Raw genomic sequence first — 15741 nt, forward strand, 5'->3', positions numbered from 1 at the left:
GAGATGCCTTTTACAAAACCCTAACCCAAAGCTTTAATGGATCTGCTGGCCAGTGATGGAACCCTCTTTGCCAGGAACAAAATCCACCAGGCCATGAGCTCTGTGACAACCCTTTCTCTCTGTGTGAAATGACCCTGCAGAAAGTGGCCATCAGGAGAGAGGTCTCGGCCTGAGACGGGGCCTCATGGACAGATGCTGCAGTGACAGTGGGCTGAGAGCAGCAGGTGAGAGCTGAAAGAGATTTTTGTCATTTAAAGAGGAGAAGGGGCACCTCTTCCTTGGCTGTGATGACTTCTGCATAGAGTCCGCCCATGGAAAGTGAGGGGCAGCCACAGGAAACAGCTTAGCAGGAGCCAATCCCTCTTCTCAAGGTGCCCAGGAGTCTCTTACTCATCCCTAAGCCCAGCTGCTCTTGTATGTCACATTGCCCCACCCAACTCCACAGGCTGAGATGATAGAGAAAACTTTGTATGTATCACATTTCCACAGGAAGCAGAGCAAAAATCTATTAATCCATCATATCATAAGTACCACATATTAAATATGATAAAATTTAAAGAGTAATCAGTACAGAGGTCATGGAGAAGGCTTAGCTGCTAAGGCTCTTGCCACATAAGCAGAGGACCTAAATGCCATCACCAGCACCCATATAAGAAGTTGGGTATAGTGGCATATGCTTAGAATCCCAGCCCTGGGGACATGGAGACAGGCAGATCCTTGAGGCTCACCAGCCAGCCAATCTAGCCTGACTAGGGATCTTCAGGTCAATGAGAGAGCCTAGCTTAAAAAACAAGGGAGACATGTCCTAATTAATAACACTTGAGACTGACCTCTGGTTTCCACACACATGTGTGCACACCCATGCACATGCATTTATACAAACACACACCTCCATCAATATCTACACAAAGTTCCACAGAAGGATCCTTTCAATCACAGCAATACTAACCCTAAGTAATACAAGAGCAAAGGGTGAAATGCGGTGGTTGAATAAGAGTGGCCCCCATAGGCTCATGTATTTGCCTGTTTAGTCACAAGGCAGTGGAACTGTTTGAAAGGATTAGAAGGATTAGGAGGTGTGGCCTTGTTAGAGGAGGTGTGGCCTTGTTAGAGGAGGTGTGGCCTTGTTAGAGTAATTTGGCCTTGTTAGAGTAGGTGTGGCCTTGCTGGAGGACCTGTGCCACCGGAGATGGGCTTTGAGGTTTCAGAAGCCCCTTTCAGGCCCAGTCTTTCTCTCTCTGCCTGTGGATCAGGATGTAAGGCTCTCAGCTCCAGGGCTATGTCTGCCTGCATGCCACCATGCTCCCTGCTATGATGATAATGGACTAACCCTCTGAAACTGTAAGCAAGCCCTCAATTAAATGCTTTCTTTTATAATTATTGTCTTGGTCATGGTGTCTCTTCACAGAAATAGAACAGTGACTAAGACTCAGGCCCTTATGGAGAGACCAGTGAATGAGATGTTCTGGCCAATGCATTGCTTGGCACTTCAAGTTTTTCATGGCCTCTTTTTTCTGTGTGGTGTGTGCGCGCGCGCGCGTGTGTGTGTTTGTGTGTGTGTGTCTCCTAAATACATAAATCCAACCTTCTCAGTCTGTCTGCTATTTTAATGTATGTTTTTAGGGCTGTGCTAGCCTCTCTCCACTAGATCCCTCTCATACCAAAACCAATCTGTCTACCCCGCCAGATCCTGCACATCCTTTTCCAGGATCGATCCTGCCAGTCTGCCTGCTCCTTCCTTCCCTGAACCCTTCCAACCCCACTGCCCCAGATCTAGCCTGGGTTCCACATCTAGCAAGCTGACCTTTTTGGCCATTCCTGCTTTCACAGCAACCAAGTTCTAGGCTCCACCGTGTGCCCCACCCCCACTGCCTTCCCTCGACCCAGGGGCCCCTCCCATGACACATCCACTTGGTATTGGGTAACTCTTAGTTACTTTTCCTTTGCAATGACAAAACACCATGACCAAGGGAACTTATAAAAGAAAGTATTTAATCTGTAGATCAAGTTTCCAGAGGGTTCAAGTCCATGGCTGTCATGGGGGGAGCATGGCAGCAGGCAGGCAGGAGGTACAGCACTGGAGCAGTAACTGAGAGCTTACATCTGATCTACAAACAAGAGGCAGAGAGATAGAGATAGATAGATAAAGAATGAGCTAACTCACTAACTGGAAGTGTCCTAGGCTTTTGAAAACTCAAAGCCCAGCACTCAGGAGGCAGAGGCAGGTGGATCGTTGTGAGTTCGGGGCCAGCCTAGTCTACAAAGTGAGTCCAGGATAGCCAAAGCTACACAGAGAAACCTTGTCTTGAAAAAGAAAAAGAAAGAAAGAAAGAAAGAAAGGAAAACTCAAAGCCTACGCCCAATGACATGCCTTCTCCAACAAGGACACACCCCCTAATCCTTCCCAAATGACTCCACTAACTGGGGACCAAGCATTCAAATACGTGAGCCTATGAGGGCCATTCAAACAGCCTCAGTCACCAATTGGTGTGCTGGTCCCCGGGAAGACTGTTTTTCCCACTCCCAGCATTTCTCACTTGACTGTGGCTCTTTGTGTAGGGTCAAGGCCTCATGACCCACCCCTCCCCATCCTCATTAGCATGTTTATTGGTGTAGTCCTAGCCCAAATCATGAATTTTAACATAGCTCCTAGAAGGGCCTTGGGCAGAGATCATGCTCCAGGATTCTCCAGCTTTCTTTCCATCCTGAGATGGAAGCAGGTGAGTCCAGTCTGGGGTTCGTTCCCACATGTTCCTGACAGAGCAAGCTTCTAATTGAGAAAGAATCCTGGGACTCCTGATGGTGGGTTTTTTACTGGCCTGAACATCACACTGTGTCCCCAGAAGTCAGAGGTCCACAGCATGTTCTGGCTCACTGGCATGGAGCAGAGCCTTAGCTGCTCTTTTCTGTGGACCCCAGCCCCCAAACAGAGGAAATGGAACTGGGTCCTAGGCTAAGCTGGATGGATCATCACAATGAGCTTCAGAGAAGAAATTTCTTCACCAACAGGCCAGCTAGGCACCCAGGCCCAGCTCCCAGCAGGCTGCGCACACGGAATCAATTGGAATCGAGTCACGGATATAATTAATTTAATGCATTTAAACGATTTTCTGTATAGTAAACATGCTGAATGAGGGTGACCCAGGATAAAGTGTCTGCTCGAGAAATGGAGACGGTGAGAGTGATGAAAACGCTTCAGCAAACACGAAGTGCTTCAATCTCTTTCCTTCCTGCCAACTCCTTGCCGATAGCTGAACTTGGCCTTCTGCAGCCTCTCTGGGCCACAGAGGCACTTTTTTTTTTTTTTTTTTTTTTTTTTTTTTTTTTTTTTTTTTTTACTGTGTCGAAGGATATTGTATTTTCAACAATCCAAAGATAATTTTAATGAGGGCTGTCTGCAACTCAGAGGCAGGTGCATTGTAATACACAGCAAAGGGACAAGTGGAAAGTAGAAGAGAGGGCTGGTGGGCTTCACTCTGCAGCCTTTCTTTACTGGAAGGAACTCAGGAGGGCAGCAGGGATGGTGGGCGGAGTGGGAGGAGGCATGGTGGGTCTGCCAAACCCTTGGGGCTCTGCCAAGATGTGGTGCTCGGGGACCATGAGGGAATCATAACTCCACCCCCCCATGCCACCCCCTCCCCCACCCTGAGATCAGTGTCACTGTTAACGTGAGGGTGTTGGCTCTGAGCATTTTTAAGAGTGTGTGCAGGTCTGCCGTTTGCTGAATTATGACTCAGGCTGGTGCAGGTGTCAAGGAATTTCCCATTAGTAAGAAATTCATCTTCAAGCCCTGGAAAGCATTTTAGCCCGTCTTAGCTAATTGCTCATCAAGTAGTGATTATTTGGCTTAGATGACAAGGTGCACTTCTCAGGGGTTATAAATGAGCTCCAGGGAAGCTGTGCCAGGCGCCAGGCACCAGGCGCCAGGCAAAGGACTGGCCTCTGGGCTTAGAGGTGCAGCAAAAGGCTTCTGGGCTTCCGCAGCGCAGCGCTCCATGAGCCAGGCAGCCTTGGCTGTCATGACCTCATTCTACCAACAGGAAGCAAAGTGGAGGACAGGTCAAGCATCCCTGCCCATCCTTCCTCTCCAAGGGTGAGCAGAAAATGTGCACAGGGAGGGGGAGTGGACCTGGTGTTGTGACTGGGAGGAGAGGTTATAGGGAGAGGCTCCTATGCTAACCCAGAAGCTCATTCCCCAGGCTAGCCCCGAAGTCACTATGTAGCCATGAATGACCTTGAACTTCTGGTCCTTCCACCTCTACCGCCTGTGATGCTGTGATTGAACCTAGGGATTTACTCACACTAGGCCAGCACTGTACCAACGGAGCCACAGCCACAGTCTGAGGAGCCTCTCTCTTTCAATATGTTTAAGGCACAGGCAGATCTCAGGTTCACAATCCCCAGCCCTCCTAAGTGCGGGGATTATGGACCTGTGCCACCACATCTGGACTTTAATGTTTTACATAATGGGCTCTGAGTGTGACTTTGTAAGGGCTTCTGAGGACCAAGGCATCTTTTTAAGCCATAGTTTGAGAGAAGCGGCTACAGTTTCCACCTGAATCTGGGCTGTGCTGTGAAGACAAGCTTGGCCAGTGGCTAAACAGAGCCTTCTCATCTGAATGGGGGATGGGGTGTACAGGTTTATGGAAACCAACTTCCCTTCTGTAAACTGAGAGCCTTCCCTCCAGCCAGGGAGATGGCTGCTGAGCTACAACCTGTATTAGAACCACCTGGGGGCGGGGGCGCTGTTAAGAACCCAGGGTTTAGCAAGCCCAAGTCTAACAAGCTCCAGCTGATGCTGACCCCACTCTGAGAATGCCTGGCCTATGAGAGCCCTTTGTTTGTCAACTCTAGAGTTGAGTCCCAACTTCCCTTCCCAGTCTACCATCCACCTCCCCAGTGTTCTGTCTCAGACAACTGTACCCCTCCCTGCCCACCCCACAAGCAACCCCCGTCAAACAGCCTTGAGTGCCTAGTGCTTGCATACTACTCAAGGCCAGGCTCAAATGCTGCCTCTTCCGAGAAGCCTTGCCTGGATTTTCCATAGAGGTCAAGTATATCCATGTAGGCTGGCAGAGTTCTCCCCAGCGCCAAATGTTTTTAACCTTTCCTTGTCAGCTTTGTTCAGGCCTCACCCCTGGATCTGCATGACCGCACACACTCTCAGCTCCTGCAAGACCTGCCTGCTGCACCACCAGCGAGCTGAAAACTTTTTCCAAACCCAGCATTTAAGAAACACACCAATCCTCTCCTCTCATCTCATTGTAGTATCCCATGGTGGATCTCTAACACAGCACTACACTTGTACCCCCTTGCCCCTCCCTGCTTCAGGTGTAGTTCCTGTATTTGCTAGAAAGATGAGAGGCAGACAGAGTACCACATGACAACCTACATTCATACCATGGGATACCCTACGTTCGCCCATCACTGGAAGACAGTGCCATGCGGCTGTGACCACCTAGACCCACATTCAAGTCTCAGCTCTTTCTCTGGTTGTCTGTCTCTTCAAAGTTCCGAGCTCTAGGCTGCTCATTTTTAACAGCTATAGTGACAGCAACTGTTCTGTCATAAAACTGGGGCATAAAACGCAACAGGGCCATTAGGAACAGTATCTAGAGCGGACATTTCCTGGGTTCCAGAACTACATAACTACATGGCTAGGTAGAATCTATACAGTGTGCAGGGTCCAGAGCTGGCTTGGAGCCCTGGGTGAGTGGTCAGGAACTATTGAGTGTTATCAGTGCTAATGTTCCAATGACCACACAAGGCATGTGTTACCATCTGCATTTCCCCAATGAGAAACTTGAAGCTCAGACCAGGGAATCCATCCAACCAATGTTAGCAGGTGCCACACTTCTATTGACTTGTACTAGAGATTGGACCAAGGGCCCTGGGAATGCTGGGCAGGCACTCAACCCCAGAGCCATGTCCCCAGACCTCTTTTTGCTTTCCATTTTGAGCCGGTCTCACTGAGTTGGTCAGGCTGGCCTTGAACCGACTCTGTATGGCAGGCAGGTCTTGAACTTGAACCCTTCCAGCCTGAGTCTCCCTGAGTAGCTGGGATTACATGCCTGTACCTCCAGGCCCAACACAATGACTAATCTTTGCAAACAGAGACATTGTTTCCATTTTGTGAATGAAAAAGTCTGCAGTTGAGAGAAGGTTACTCATAAGTGAAGACACAGGATTTGAACCTGAATTTGTCCCACCCCACCCACAGGGTGGTAGTCTTCACTCACCCTTGCAGACTCCATCCTTTTTTATTGGTGAGTCATAGAGGTGCTTCCCCAGTGAAAGTGCCCATCCTATCCCAGCCCTCTTTTCAATACTCCCACAATCTTGTGGCTCACAGGAAGTTCCTATGGTTACCCAAGAGAAGAAAGCACACACCAACAGGTGCCTACCAGCCCCTCTTTTGGCCCTGTGTGATTCCGGAAGGCGCTAAGAAAACAGCCTAGGAGGCTTGGGACTGACCGTGACGCCAAAGAAGTTGGTTTCATTCATGGCATTGAGGATGATCCTGCCCAGGGTGTGGTCTGTGTAGTTGAAGTCCTGGATCCGCTGGTGCCTGCTACTGGCGTGCAGTGTCTCCATGGCCCTCTGCAGTGTCTTGGCAATGACCCAGATACCATCGTAGGCATACCCATGGAACTTGCTGGGCCCCACGCCTGAGCGCTTGCTGTTGTATTCTCTTTCGTATTGCTGTGGAGTCTGGAAAAGCAATGGGGTGGGGGGACTCTGAGTTACAGCAGGGACATGAGGCACACCAATAGTCTTCAGAGTCTGCTGTGTGCCCATCACAATGCAAGGCTCATTGTCCATCCTGTCATCTAACTCTCCAGTGATTTCCTGAGGTGGCAGCCATTACTGTCCTTGTTTTACAGATGTGGACACTGACTTGCTTAGGTAGGTCATAGAGTCAGCAAGAGACTGATCTGGCCCTGCCTGCCTTGAAGACTAAGCAGAGGGTGTATCCACCCTAATCCCTGCTCCCCTCCCATTCCCCCCCTCCCAAGTTGTTTGGAGGGCCTGGATCAGGAGAACACTTAGGGCCCACTTACCAAGCCTGGAAAATGGAGCTACATACAAGTCGACAAAATAGTCAATGAATTATTTTCAATTTCCCACCAAAATAAACATATGTTCCAAATGATTTGAAAGGCCAGGTTTGAATTCAGCACAGGCGCTGCTCAGAGCTTCTGGTCAGATACTGCATGGCAGGGCCGGGGTGTGGGGGTGGGGGAAGCCAGCCTTGCTGGGGACAGTCCAGCCCCTCCAGCTCTTCCCACTGCCTCCAGCCAGCAGCTCATGGGCTCAGGGACCTTAAGAACTGGAGCCAAGCAAGGCCACAGATCCCCAGGCTCTGGAAAGGCCCTAGGACTTGGGAAGGGAACTCAGAGCATGGTCTAGGAGATATAGCCAACATTTTTCCTTCTGATATGATACTGTCATCTACAAAGTTCACAATACAGAATCATGTGGTTGAGTTACACAAAAAATAATGTGGCAGGGCATGGTGGCACATGTCTTTAAGCCCAGCACTCAGGAGGCATAGGCAGGTGGATCTCTGTGAGTTCAAGGCCAGCCTGATTTACAGAGTGAGTCCTGGGCAGCCAGGGCTATTACACAGAGAAAACCTATCCTAAAAAACCTAAAGCCAAACCAAAGCAAAACATTGCGAAACCCCTCAGTGTTTTAAGCCTATGACTGATTATGGGTTGGGCTGTATTCGTAGATATCCTTGGCTGCATGCAGGTTGGATATGCTGGGCTGAGATTCTAAAAGGTTCTAGTCCTGTACTCTGTGGATTCTGAGGCCCGCAGGACCCTCCCTGTAAGGTCATCTTGGAGCACAGGCTCTGAGGCAGATCTAAGCAAGGACAATCTACCTTCCACGTGTCCCTTCAAAGCTGCAGCAGGGTCTGTGGTTAGCCTGACACTGAACCACAGGTTGCCACTATTCCTTGCTGAGTTTTAGAAAAGAGTCCATGGGTGATATTAACACCTCGATTGCCCATATTTCCTGAAATTGCTTTTTTACTCCAGGGCCCAAGGTCGTCCTTGCATGTGATGCCACCTGGGGAACCCGTGACCTCAGCCTCTCCACAAAGGGATCTCAAATCCCTTCTGACCTCTTCAGTGGGAAATGTCATCACAGCCACCTGGGAAACCACCCCGCTCCCCCAGGGTCAAACCACACAGAGACTGGATTCCTGGTCAGCTTACACTCAGAAGGGCCCTTAGAGGGGGTCACATTCCCCCCTCCGTAGAGCTTGAGGGGCCAAGGGCTGCAGGGGTTGGTGCAAGTACATGAGTAATGTGCGTTAAGTCTGCTGGACCCCCATGCTGCTGCCGCTCACTGGCCTTGAGGTCGTCATTGCTCACCAGAAGGTCCCACAACTGTTCCTGGTCAGGAGGCAGGGAGGGTGGATCTGCCAGCAAAGGCAGGGGTTTTGCATGAACGCAGCCCACCATCCAAGATGTAGGGTCTCTGGTAGGGTCGCCCAGACCAGGTGCCTCCAGCTGTTGTGGGCCCTGCCGGGTTTCTCTCTGTGCAAGCCCCCCCCCCCCAATCTAGTCTCAGACTCTTCTGGAAGCCCAGGCTGTCCCTTACCTGTCGCTTGTCTCCAGCCACCACTTGTTTATTTGTCTCCCCAAACCCAGGCAGAGCTCGCTTGAGCTCCTGGAAGACGGGGCCTTTGGGTCGGTTTAACTCCTGCATCTGCACCCCACACAGTGAATCACATCACATCTCCTGACCTCTGTCCAGGCATGGCTACAAAGTGCTGGTGCCTTCCCTGGCCAAGTCTACTCTTCTTCTAGCCTTCCAGGTGTCTAGATCACGTGGATGTTCCTGGTACCTCAAAGCCTTTGCACTGCTCATCAGAAAACTCTCTCAGTTTGGAGTACTACGTAGCCATAACACCACGTCACTGGCATGGCTCTCCTGAGCCACGCTTTCCACACCCAGGAGTCTCTACTTTTTCTAGCCACTGTGTGGCCTGTTATTTGGCCTCTGTTTCTGCATGCCACTAGCACTGGCTCCACAGGGTCAGGACACAGTGTGCCTTAGTCACTGTGTGGTCCTCAGAGTCACATGATACACATATAGGACTCAGCCTTGTTGTATTCTAAATGCAGGGGCATGTTTATGCACACACCATGGGGCTAAATGCAGGGACATGCTTAGGTGCACACCATGGGGCTAAATGCAGGGACATGCCTATGCACACACTATGGGGCTAAATGCAGGGACATGCCTATGCACACACCATGGGGATAAATGATGCTCCCTGATATTGACAGGTGCCATGCCCCTGTGTATGAAGCATCCTCAATAATACATGTTTTAATAAAAAAAATCATTGTCAGTTTGTCAAGAGAAAGCATTATCTTCTTTTTAATTTGCAGTTTTTCCTATCTAGTTGAACGCGTTCCTTTCAAGTATCGACTGAAAGTTTGTTTTTACTTCTGAGGTAGATTTCCTCTTTACCATACTGCTATGGTGGTAAAGATGTCTGATCTTTCAGTCAATTGTTTTAAATCATCGTTCTCTTTTTCCAGTTATTTTATTGCTTGGTTATCTAAGCATGCATGCATACGCACTTGTATATGTGTGTGCATGCGTGCCTGTGCAGGCACACAGACTGAGTATTCATTCCAGGGCAATTCTACCACATAGATAAACCCTCATGGCCTCATCCTTCCACACTATCAGTCCTTGAATTTGCAAGCCTCCTACATCAGCCTCCCTGGTAGCTGGAGCCACAGGCCTGGACAATCACACACACATATTTATAACCTTTAAATGTGATTTGGGTCTATGTGATGGTTGGTGTTAATTGCCAATCTGACAAGATCTGGAACTGCCTGGCAGGTGGGTGGGCCTCTGGGTGGGCCTGTGCAGGTGTGGGAGGATCATCCATCTCAGTTGTGGGTGGGTGGGAGCACTCCCTGGGCTGGGAGAGGTCCAGCTGAGCATGCACTCATGCTCTCTTCACATGTCTGCAAATGTAGTGTGGCAGCTGCCTCAAGCTCCCTCTGCTGTGATTCCTCACCTTAATGGACTGCGGACTGTGATATCCTGGAACTGTGAGCCAAAATAAACCCTTTCTCCTTTGAGTTGCTTTTGTCAGGATATTTTGTCACAGTAATTGGAAAAGAAACTAAGAACTGCCTATTTCTGGTTGTTAATTTAGCTCTTGGATATTTTTAAACTATGTAAGAGCTACCTAGATGGGTATTTCTATACTAGTTGCCTTTTTTCCTCCTTTGGTTTCTTGAGGCAGGGTTCTTCTCTGTGTAGCCCTGACTGTCCTCGAACTTGCGAGCTTAAGAGGAATGAGACCTTGGGACTTCTGTCTTCTTGGAGTTCCTTCCCTACACCGGCTCTCTGATGCACACAGAGGCACTGGAGGGTGGCAGTGCCTGTATTGGTCAGCTTTCTGCATCTATAACAAAACATCTGAGCTTATAACCTTAAGAAAAGGTTTTAGTTGGTGATTAGCAGTCCCCGTTACTTTGTTCTGTGGTGAGGCAGCTCTTAGGTAGGGGGTGTACAGGCCAACAATACCACTAACCTCATGAACCAGGGAGCAAGGAGTAAGACAAACGGGGGCTGTGTTCCACAAATCCCTCCCAGGGCATGTCTTCAGTGACTTATCAATTTTCTATTAGTCTCCAACTCCCAAAGGTCTGTGACTTCTCCACAGTGCCCTCCTGGGGAGCAAGCCCTTAACACATGGTCTTTGGGGACACGTGTCTAGACGATGGCAGCATCCATCTGGAATCCATGTACTTAACCTAATGGTCCAGTCAGATGATATTTCTAAGCTAGGACATGACCTAGGGCATCTTTCAAGCTGTCTGGGATCCTCTAAAAGTCAGAGGCTGTTATAGTTTGCATAGAAAATGTCCCCCATTCACTCACATGCTTTAATACTCTCCGCCCAGTTGGTGGCTCTGTTTTGGGAAGGCTGCAGAAACTCTGGGAGGTGGGGCTTCTCCAGAGGAAGTGTAGGGCAGGGGGGGGGGTGAGCTTTGTGGGTTATAGCTTTGCCCACTTCCAATCCAAGACTGTGTTTTCTGATAGCAGCCATGATGTGGGCAAACAAGACCACAGGCTCCCATCACAGCAAGCCACTCTGGCTGAAATGCCATCCCACCACGACAGACTGTATCCCCTCAAACTATCAGACAAAGTAGACCCTCCTTCTTTAAGTTGCTTCTTGTCAGGTATTTGGTCCTAGCAAGGAGAAAATAACTACTGCAAGGTGGGATGGAATCCTGAGGTGAACTGGTCCAGAGTGGCCTCCAGAGGATGTCATTGCTAGTGTGTATGTGTGTGTGTGTGTGTGTGTGTACACATGTGTGTCTGTGCATCTATCTGTAAAGACCATAGAAGGACCGAGGTCATACAGTCTATTTGATTTGGTCTTGGGACCAACACAGGCTCTTATATCTACTTTTCACATGAGCCACTTACAAATCTCTATTTTTTTCTACTTTACTTTTCTACTTTTTTTTTGTTGTTCCAAGGGAGGAGGAGCAGGAGCACGGCCACGGGGACAAAGGGTCCTTCTGCCCACTGTGTTTCTACGAGCAGAGGCTCAGGGTAGGACTGGGTGTAGGTGGCCTTGTTGCCTTTCCTACTGTGTCACATGCATTTACCACTGTCAGGGCAATTAGGATGACCAGTTCTCATGGCTGTCAGAGGCAAGAAGTCACTGTAAAGCAGACTCTTTGGTCTTCCAGAGGTTATGTTTATGACAAGGGCTAGAAGTTTCTGAGAAAGAGCTTTACATAGCTGGCTCCCCGTACTCACAGGCTGGATCTTGGTGTAGTTTGGAGAGGCAGTTTTTAGGGCTTGGAACATACTTTCCTTCTGGAAATTTGTTATAAAGAGCTCTCTCAGGCTAGCCTTCCTGGCCTAGCAAAGCTAACAGGTGGCCCAGGGCTGCTACGAGTCTGATTCCAGCACAGCCATACCAGCATGACGAACATGGATCGTCTGCTTGACAGGATGTAGGCTCACTCATGTTCATCAGGGAGTTTCTAAATTGGGTTAAGTGAGGTGAGAAGCGGGCAGCACCATGCCAAGGGATAGAGTCCTGGACTGAATAAAAAGGAAGGAGTGAGCCAAGCACTGACATTCATCTGCCTCTACTTCCTGGCTGTAGAAGCCGTGTGAACAGCTGCCTTAAACCCTTGCTACCATGACATCCCTGATGTGGTTGGCTGTACCCAGAACTGTGCACCAGGGAAACCCTATGTGTGTCTTTCTTCCTTCCGTCTTGCTTTTGTCATGTATTTTTTAAATGATGAGTCTTGCTTCCTGGGAGAATCCAGCCTTGTGAACAGAAAAGAGAGGGTGCAAAGACACATCCTCTCTCATGCTCCTGCACACACGCACACACATATCACCTGATCAAAGTACAAAAAAAAAAAAAAAAAAAAAGTTGAACATAAAAGTCAAAACAAAATCGTAACCGTAGCTAGAGAGAAGAGACACATCGCCGTTAAAAAGACCGATGTGTGATAGCTAGCTTACCAGGCATTATGAAAGGCAGGAGACAGTGATAGCGACGGAGGCCGGAAGGAAACAACAGATGAGCCAGAGGCTACCTCTCACTAAGAAATCACTCAGAATTAAAGGTGACGCAAAGGATACTTCCCACAGCTAGGGGTGGGGAGAATGTGTCCAGTAGATGATAGCTAAGGAAGGACCAGGAGAGATTCTTCAAGCAGAAAAAGAGTGGCCCTAAACACAAGAGAAATGCTGGAAGAAATAAAAAGAAGTGGGACACGTATGTAGGAGAGCGCATGCAAGTGAAAAACTAACATCTGGCCGAGCACATTCTAGGACATCTTAATGAAGACCAGAGACTGCCGACTCACACTCGCAGGTTTTGGGCTCCGCCTTCCAGCTTTAGAGATCAAGATGGTGTGACAGCGGCATAAAGACAAACAGACCATAGAAGACAGAGGACAGAACAGAGATGGGCCATCCTGAGGTCATGCAGCATGGGATGGAAGGAGGGCAGAAACGGCCCCTTCAATAAATGGTCCTGCTCAATTACTTGCCGCATGGAAAACAAAGCAAATATTGATCTTGTTTTAGACATGCATATACATATTGGCACGCACACCTTATATTTGAACATGAAAGTTCAGAACAAGATGGAAGGCTTAACTGTCTAACTGGGTGAGGAAGGGCAAAACGCTTAGACAAGACACAACACTAAACACCTGATGAGCAGGATGGCATTAAAATGAAGAACTTCTATCCATCAGAAGACACCAAGAGAGTGTCTGATGAGTCATGGGATAAGAGCTGGGGAAGAGGAAAGTCCCACACAGACCTCTCAAGGAATTCTCTGGAAGAACAGGGGATTTCTACCTCCATTCCCCCCCCCATCCCCATCCCCCCCTCAACACCCCCCCTCCCCCCGCCCCCGTGAGCAAGAAAAAAACAAAAGGACAGCCAGGCAGGGACTCCAGTAGAACAGTGGATGAAAGACTCACAGGGAAACTACAAAAGATGCTAAAAACAAAAACAAAAACAAAACAACAACAACAACCAAAAAAGATAAGAGAGACTGGGTGGTGATAGCTTGGTAAGAGTGCTTGCTGTAAATCACAAGGATCTGAGTTTGCTCTCCCAGGATCAACATAAAAATCAGGGTGTGGTGGCAGGCACTTGTCATCCATCCCAGCACTGGTAGGCAGAGACAGCCACTCCCACTGGCCAGATAGTCTATCTTGTTCAGTGAACTTCTGGGCCAACCAGAGACCCTGCCTCAAAGGAGATGGATAACATTCCTGAGGAACAACACTTGAAACTGTCCCCTTGCCTACACACACACACACACACACACACACACACACACACACACACACACACACACCACCGTGCACACACGTGCGCACAGATAAAAAAAAAGGTGAGAAAATCTCCAATCTCATCAGCAGCCATGGATGTGCAAGTAAAACTAAAATGAGATTGCCACGTCTCACCCACTAGCTTGGCTAAAATTAAAAATCTGACAGCACCAAGTGCTGACAAACCTGTGCACAGAGTGGAAGTCTCCCCCACCCCCACCCCCACCCCCCGACTCTGCTGGTGGGAGTGTAAGTTAGCAGAACCACTTCAGAAACTGCTTGGCACTGTCTGTGAGAGCCAACAGATGCCCATTCTGTGACTCAGAAGTGACACCACACTCTGCACCCAAGAGTGGGGCAAGCAAGCATCCGTCACAACACAGCAGGTAGGAGTGAATCTGAAAAATGTATGCAACAGCTCCACCCAGAGAACACAAAGGGATCCTCAGAAATGAGAGAAAAAAAGCAAAACCACAGGATTACCAGACTGAACAACTATATGGCTAACATGTCCATTTCACAGACTTTGATTTACAGTCAGCACAGTTCTAATAACAACCAGAATAGTTCTGTGTGCAGCGTGTGCAAACAGATGTGATCAAACACATAGGGATCTATGAGCGCTTGAGGCAGGTGAGGGACATCCAAGTCATGCATCTACCCAGAGATGCACACTAATGACCCTTCCATAAACAAGCCACCCAGTAATCTGCCCAAGATAGGATGGCGGGGGGATGGGTATTTGTAGGGTAACATCATGGAATACTATGCAGCACTGAACATGAAACACCATCTCGATCACTAACTGATATGTGGTGCAGGAAAGAGAAAAGACCCCCAAGACTTCATGCATTCAGAGTCAAGAGCAGCTGTCCGTAGGGCAAAGGAGTCAAAGAGTGGCTGCTGCTGATGGTGCTGCTGGACAGGAAGAACAGGAGGAAATCTTCTCAAGGCTCCCTTCCCCTGCTCTGTGCTGTCCAGGAAATGTACAGTAGGCTCACCCCTCTTACCCCGTGATTTTGGCTGTGAGCTCTTCCCCGTGAACTTCATACCCCCAGGCTCTGCCTGAATATTAATGAGCACATTGGGTGCAGCCCGAGACACAACTGTGCCACCTCATGTGCCCTCACTAAGCTGTGGAAGAGACATTGTCACCAATCCTGCAGGTAACAGAAGAGGGGAGGTTGAACGATCATAGACTCATGGGGTAACATCGGGAAGTCACTCATCTGTGACTTCCACGAGGTGGCTCAGGTCTGTCTCCAGCAAATGTCACCTGTGAGCTTCCAGGCCAGGCTTACCAAGGGATCAGATGCCTGGCTCCTGTCTCTGAATCTCAGGGCCTAGAATTGAGTTTTCATTTCAAGGCTACATGTCAAGATGGCTGCCATGGCTCGTTCTAATGCCAACCAACACAGAAGATAGAATCCCTCCTTGGCGGGTTTTCTGGAAGTCTGAGGAACACTCATCGCATTGGCCACACTAGAACCCTGGCCACAGCTAGCTTGGGAAGCTAGGAAGTATCCATTTTTTTCAAAGGGTAGCCACCTACCTGCTTATAGTCAGAGTCTCATTACTGGGTACCAGGAGAAGGGGGCATAGGAATGTTGCCATAGACACAGCTGCCTGCCCAGCCAGGATTCAGATCTTGGCAGTATGTCTTCATAGGACACCAAGCTCTTCCTCCTGAGTCCGCTCCCCTGTCTTCCAGGGGAGAGGCCACCTAGAGACTGTAGGGAGGGCATGGGGCATCAGCACTGTGAGGCTGGCGCCCGGATTCTCCTGTCTTTCCATGCCCTTCCCTGCTTCCATTTCAGAGCACAGAGTGCATGGTGACTCCCTCAAACCTCCCGTCATTCTC

At 49.1% G+C, this 15741-nt stretch overlaps 1 protein-coding gene across 1 annotated transcript in view; it reads right to left on the bottom strand.

The window, feature by feature from the left end:
• The window catches only part of Gabbr2 (gamma-aminobutyric acid type B receptor subunit 2), a 330548-nt gene that overhangs the window by 115378 nt on the left and 199429 nt on the right, over nucleotides 1-15741 (bottom strand). The window contains exon 7 of the mRNA XM_051161797.1: nucleotides 6475-6711. Coding sequence (XP_051017754.1) covers nucleotides 6475-6711 — 237 coding nt within the window. The remainder of the gene's footprint in view (nucleotides 1-6474; nucleotides 6712-15741) is intronic.

The sequence above is a fragment of the Acomys russatus genome, chromosome 2 (assembly GCF_903995435.1).
Source record: "Acomys russatus chromosome 2, mAcoRus1.1, whole genome shotgun sequence".
NCBI classification, from domain to species: Eukaryota; Metazoa; Chordata; class Mammalia; order Rodentia; family Muridae; genus Acomys; species Acomys russatus.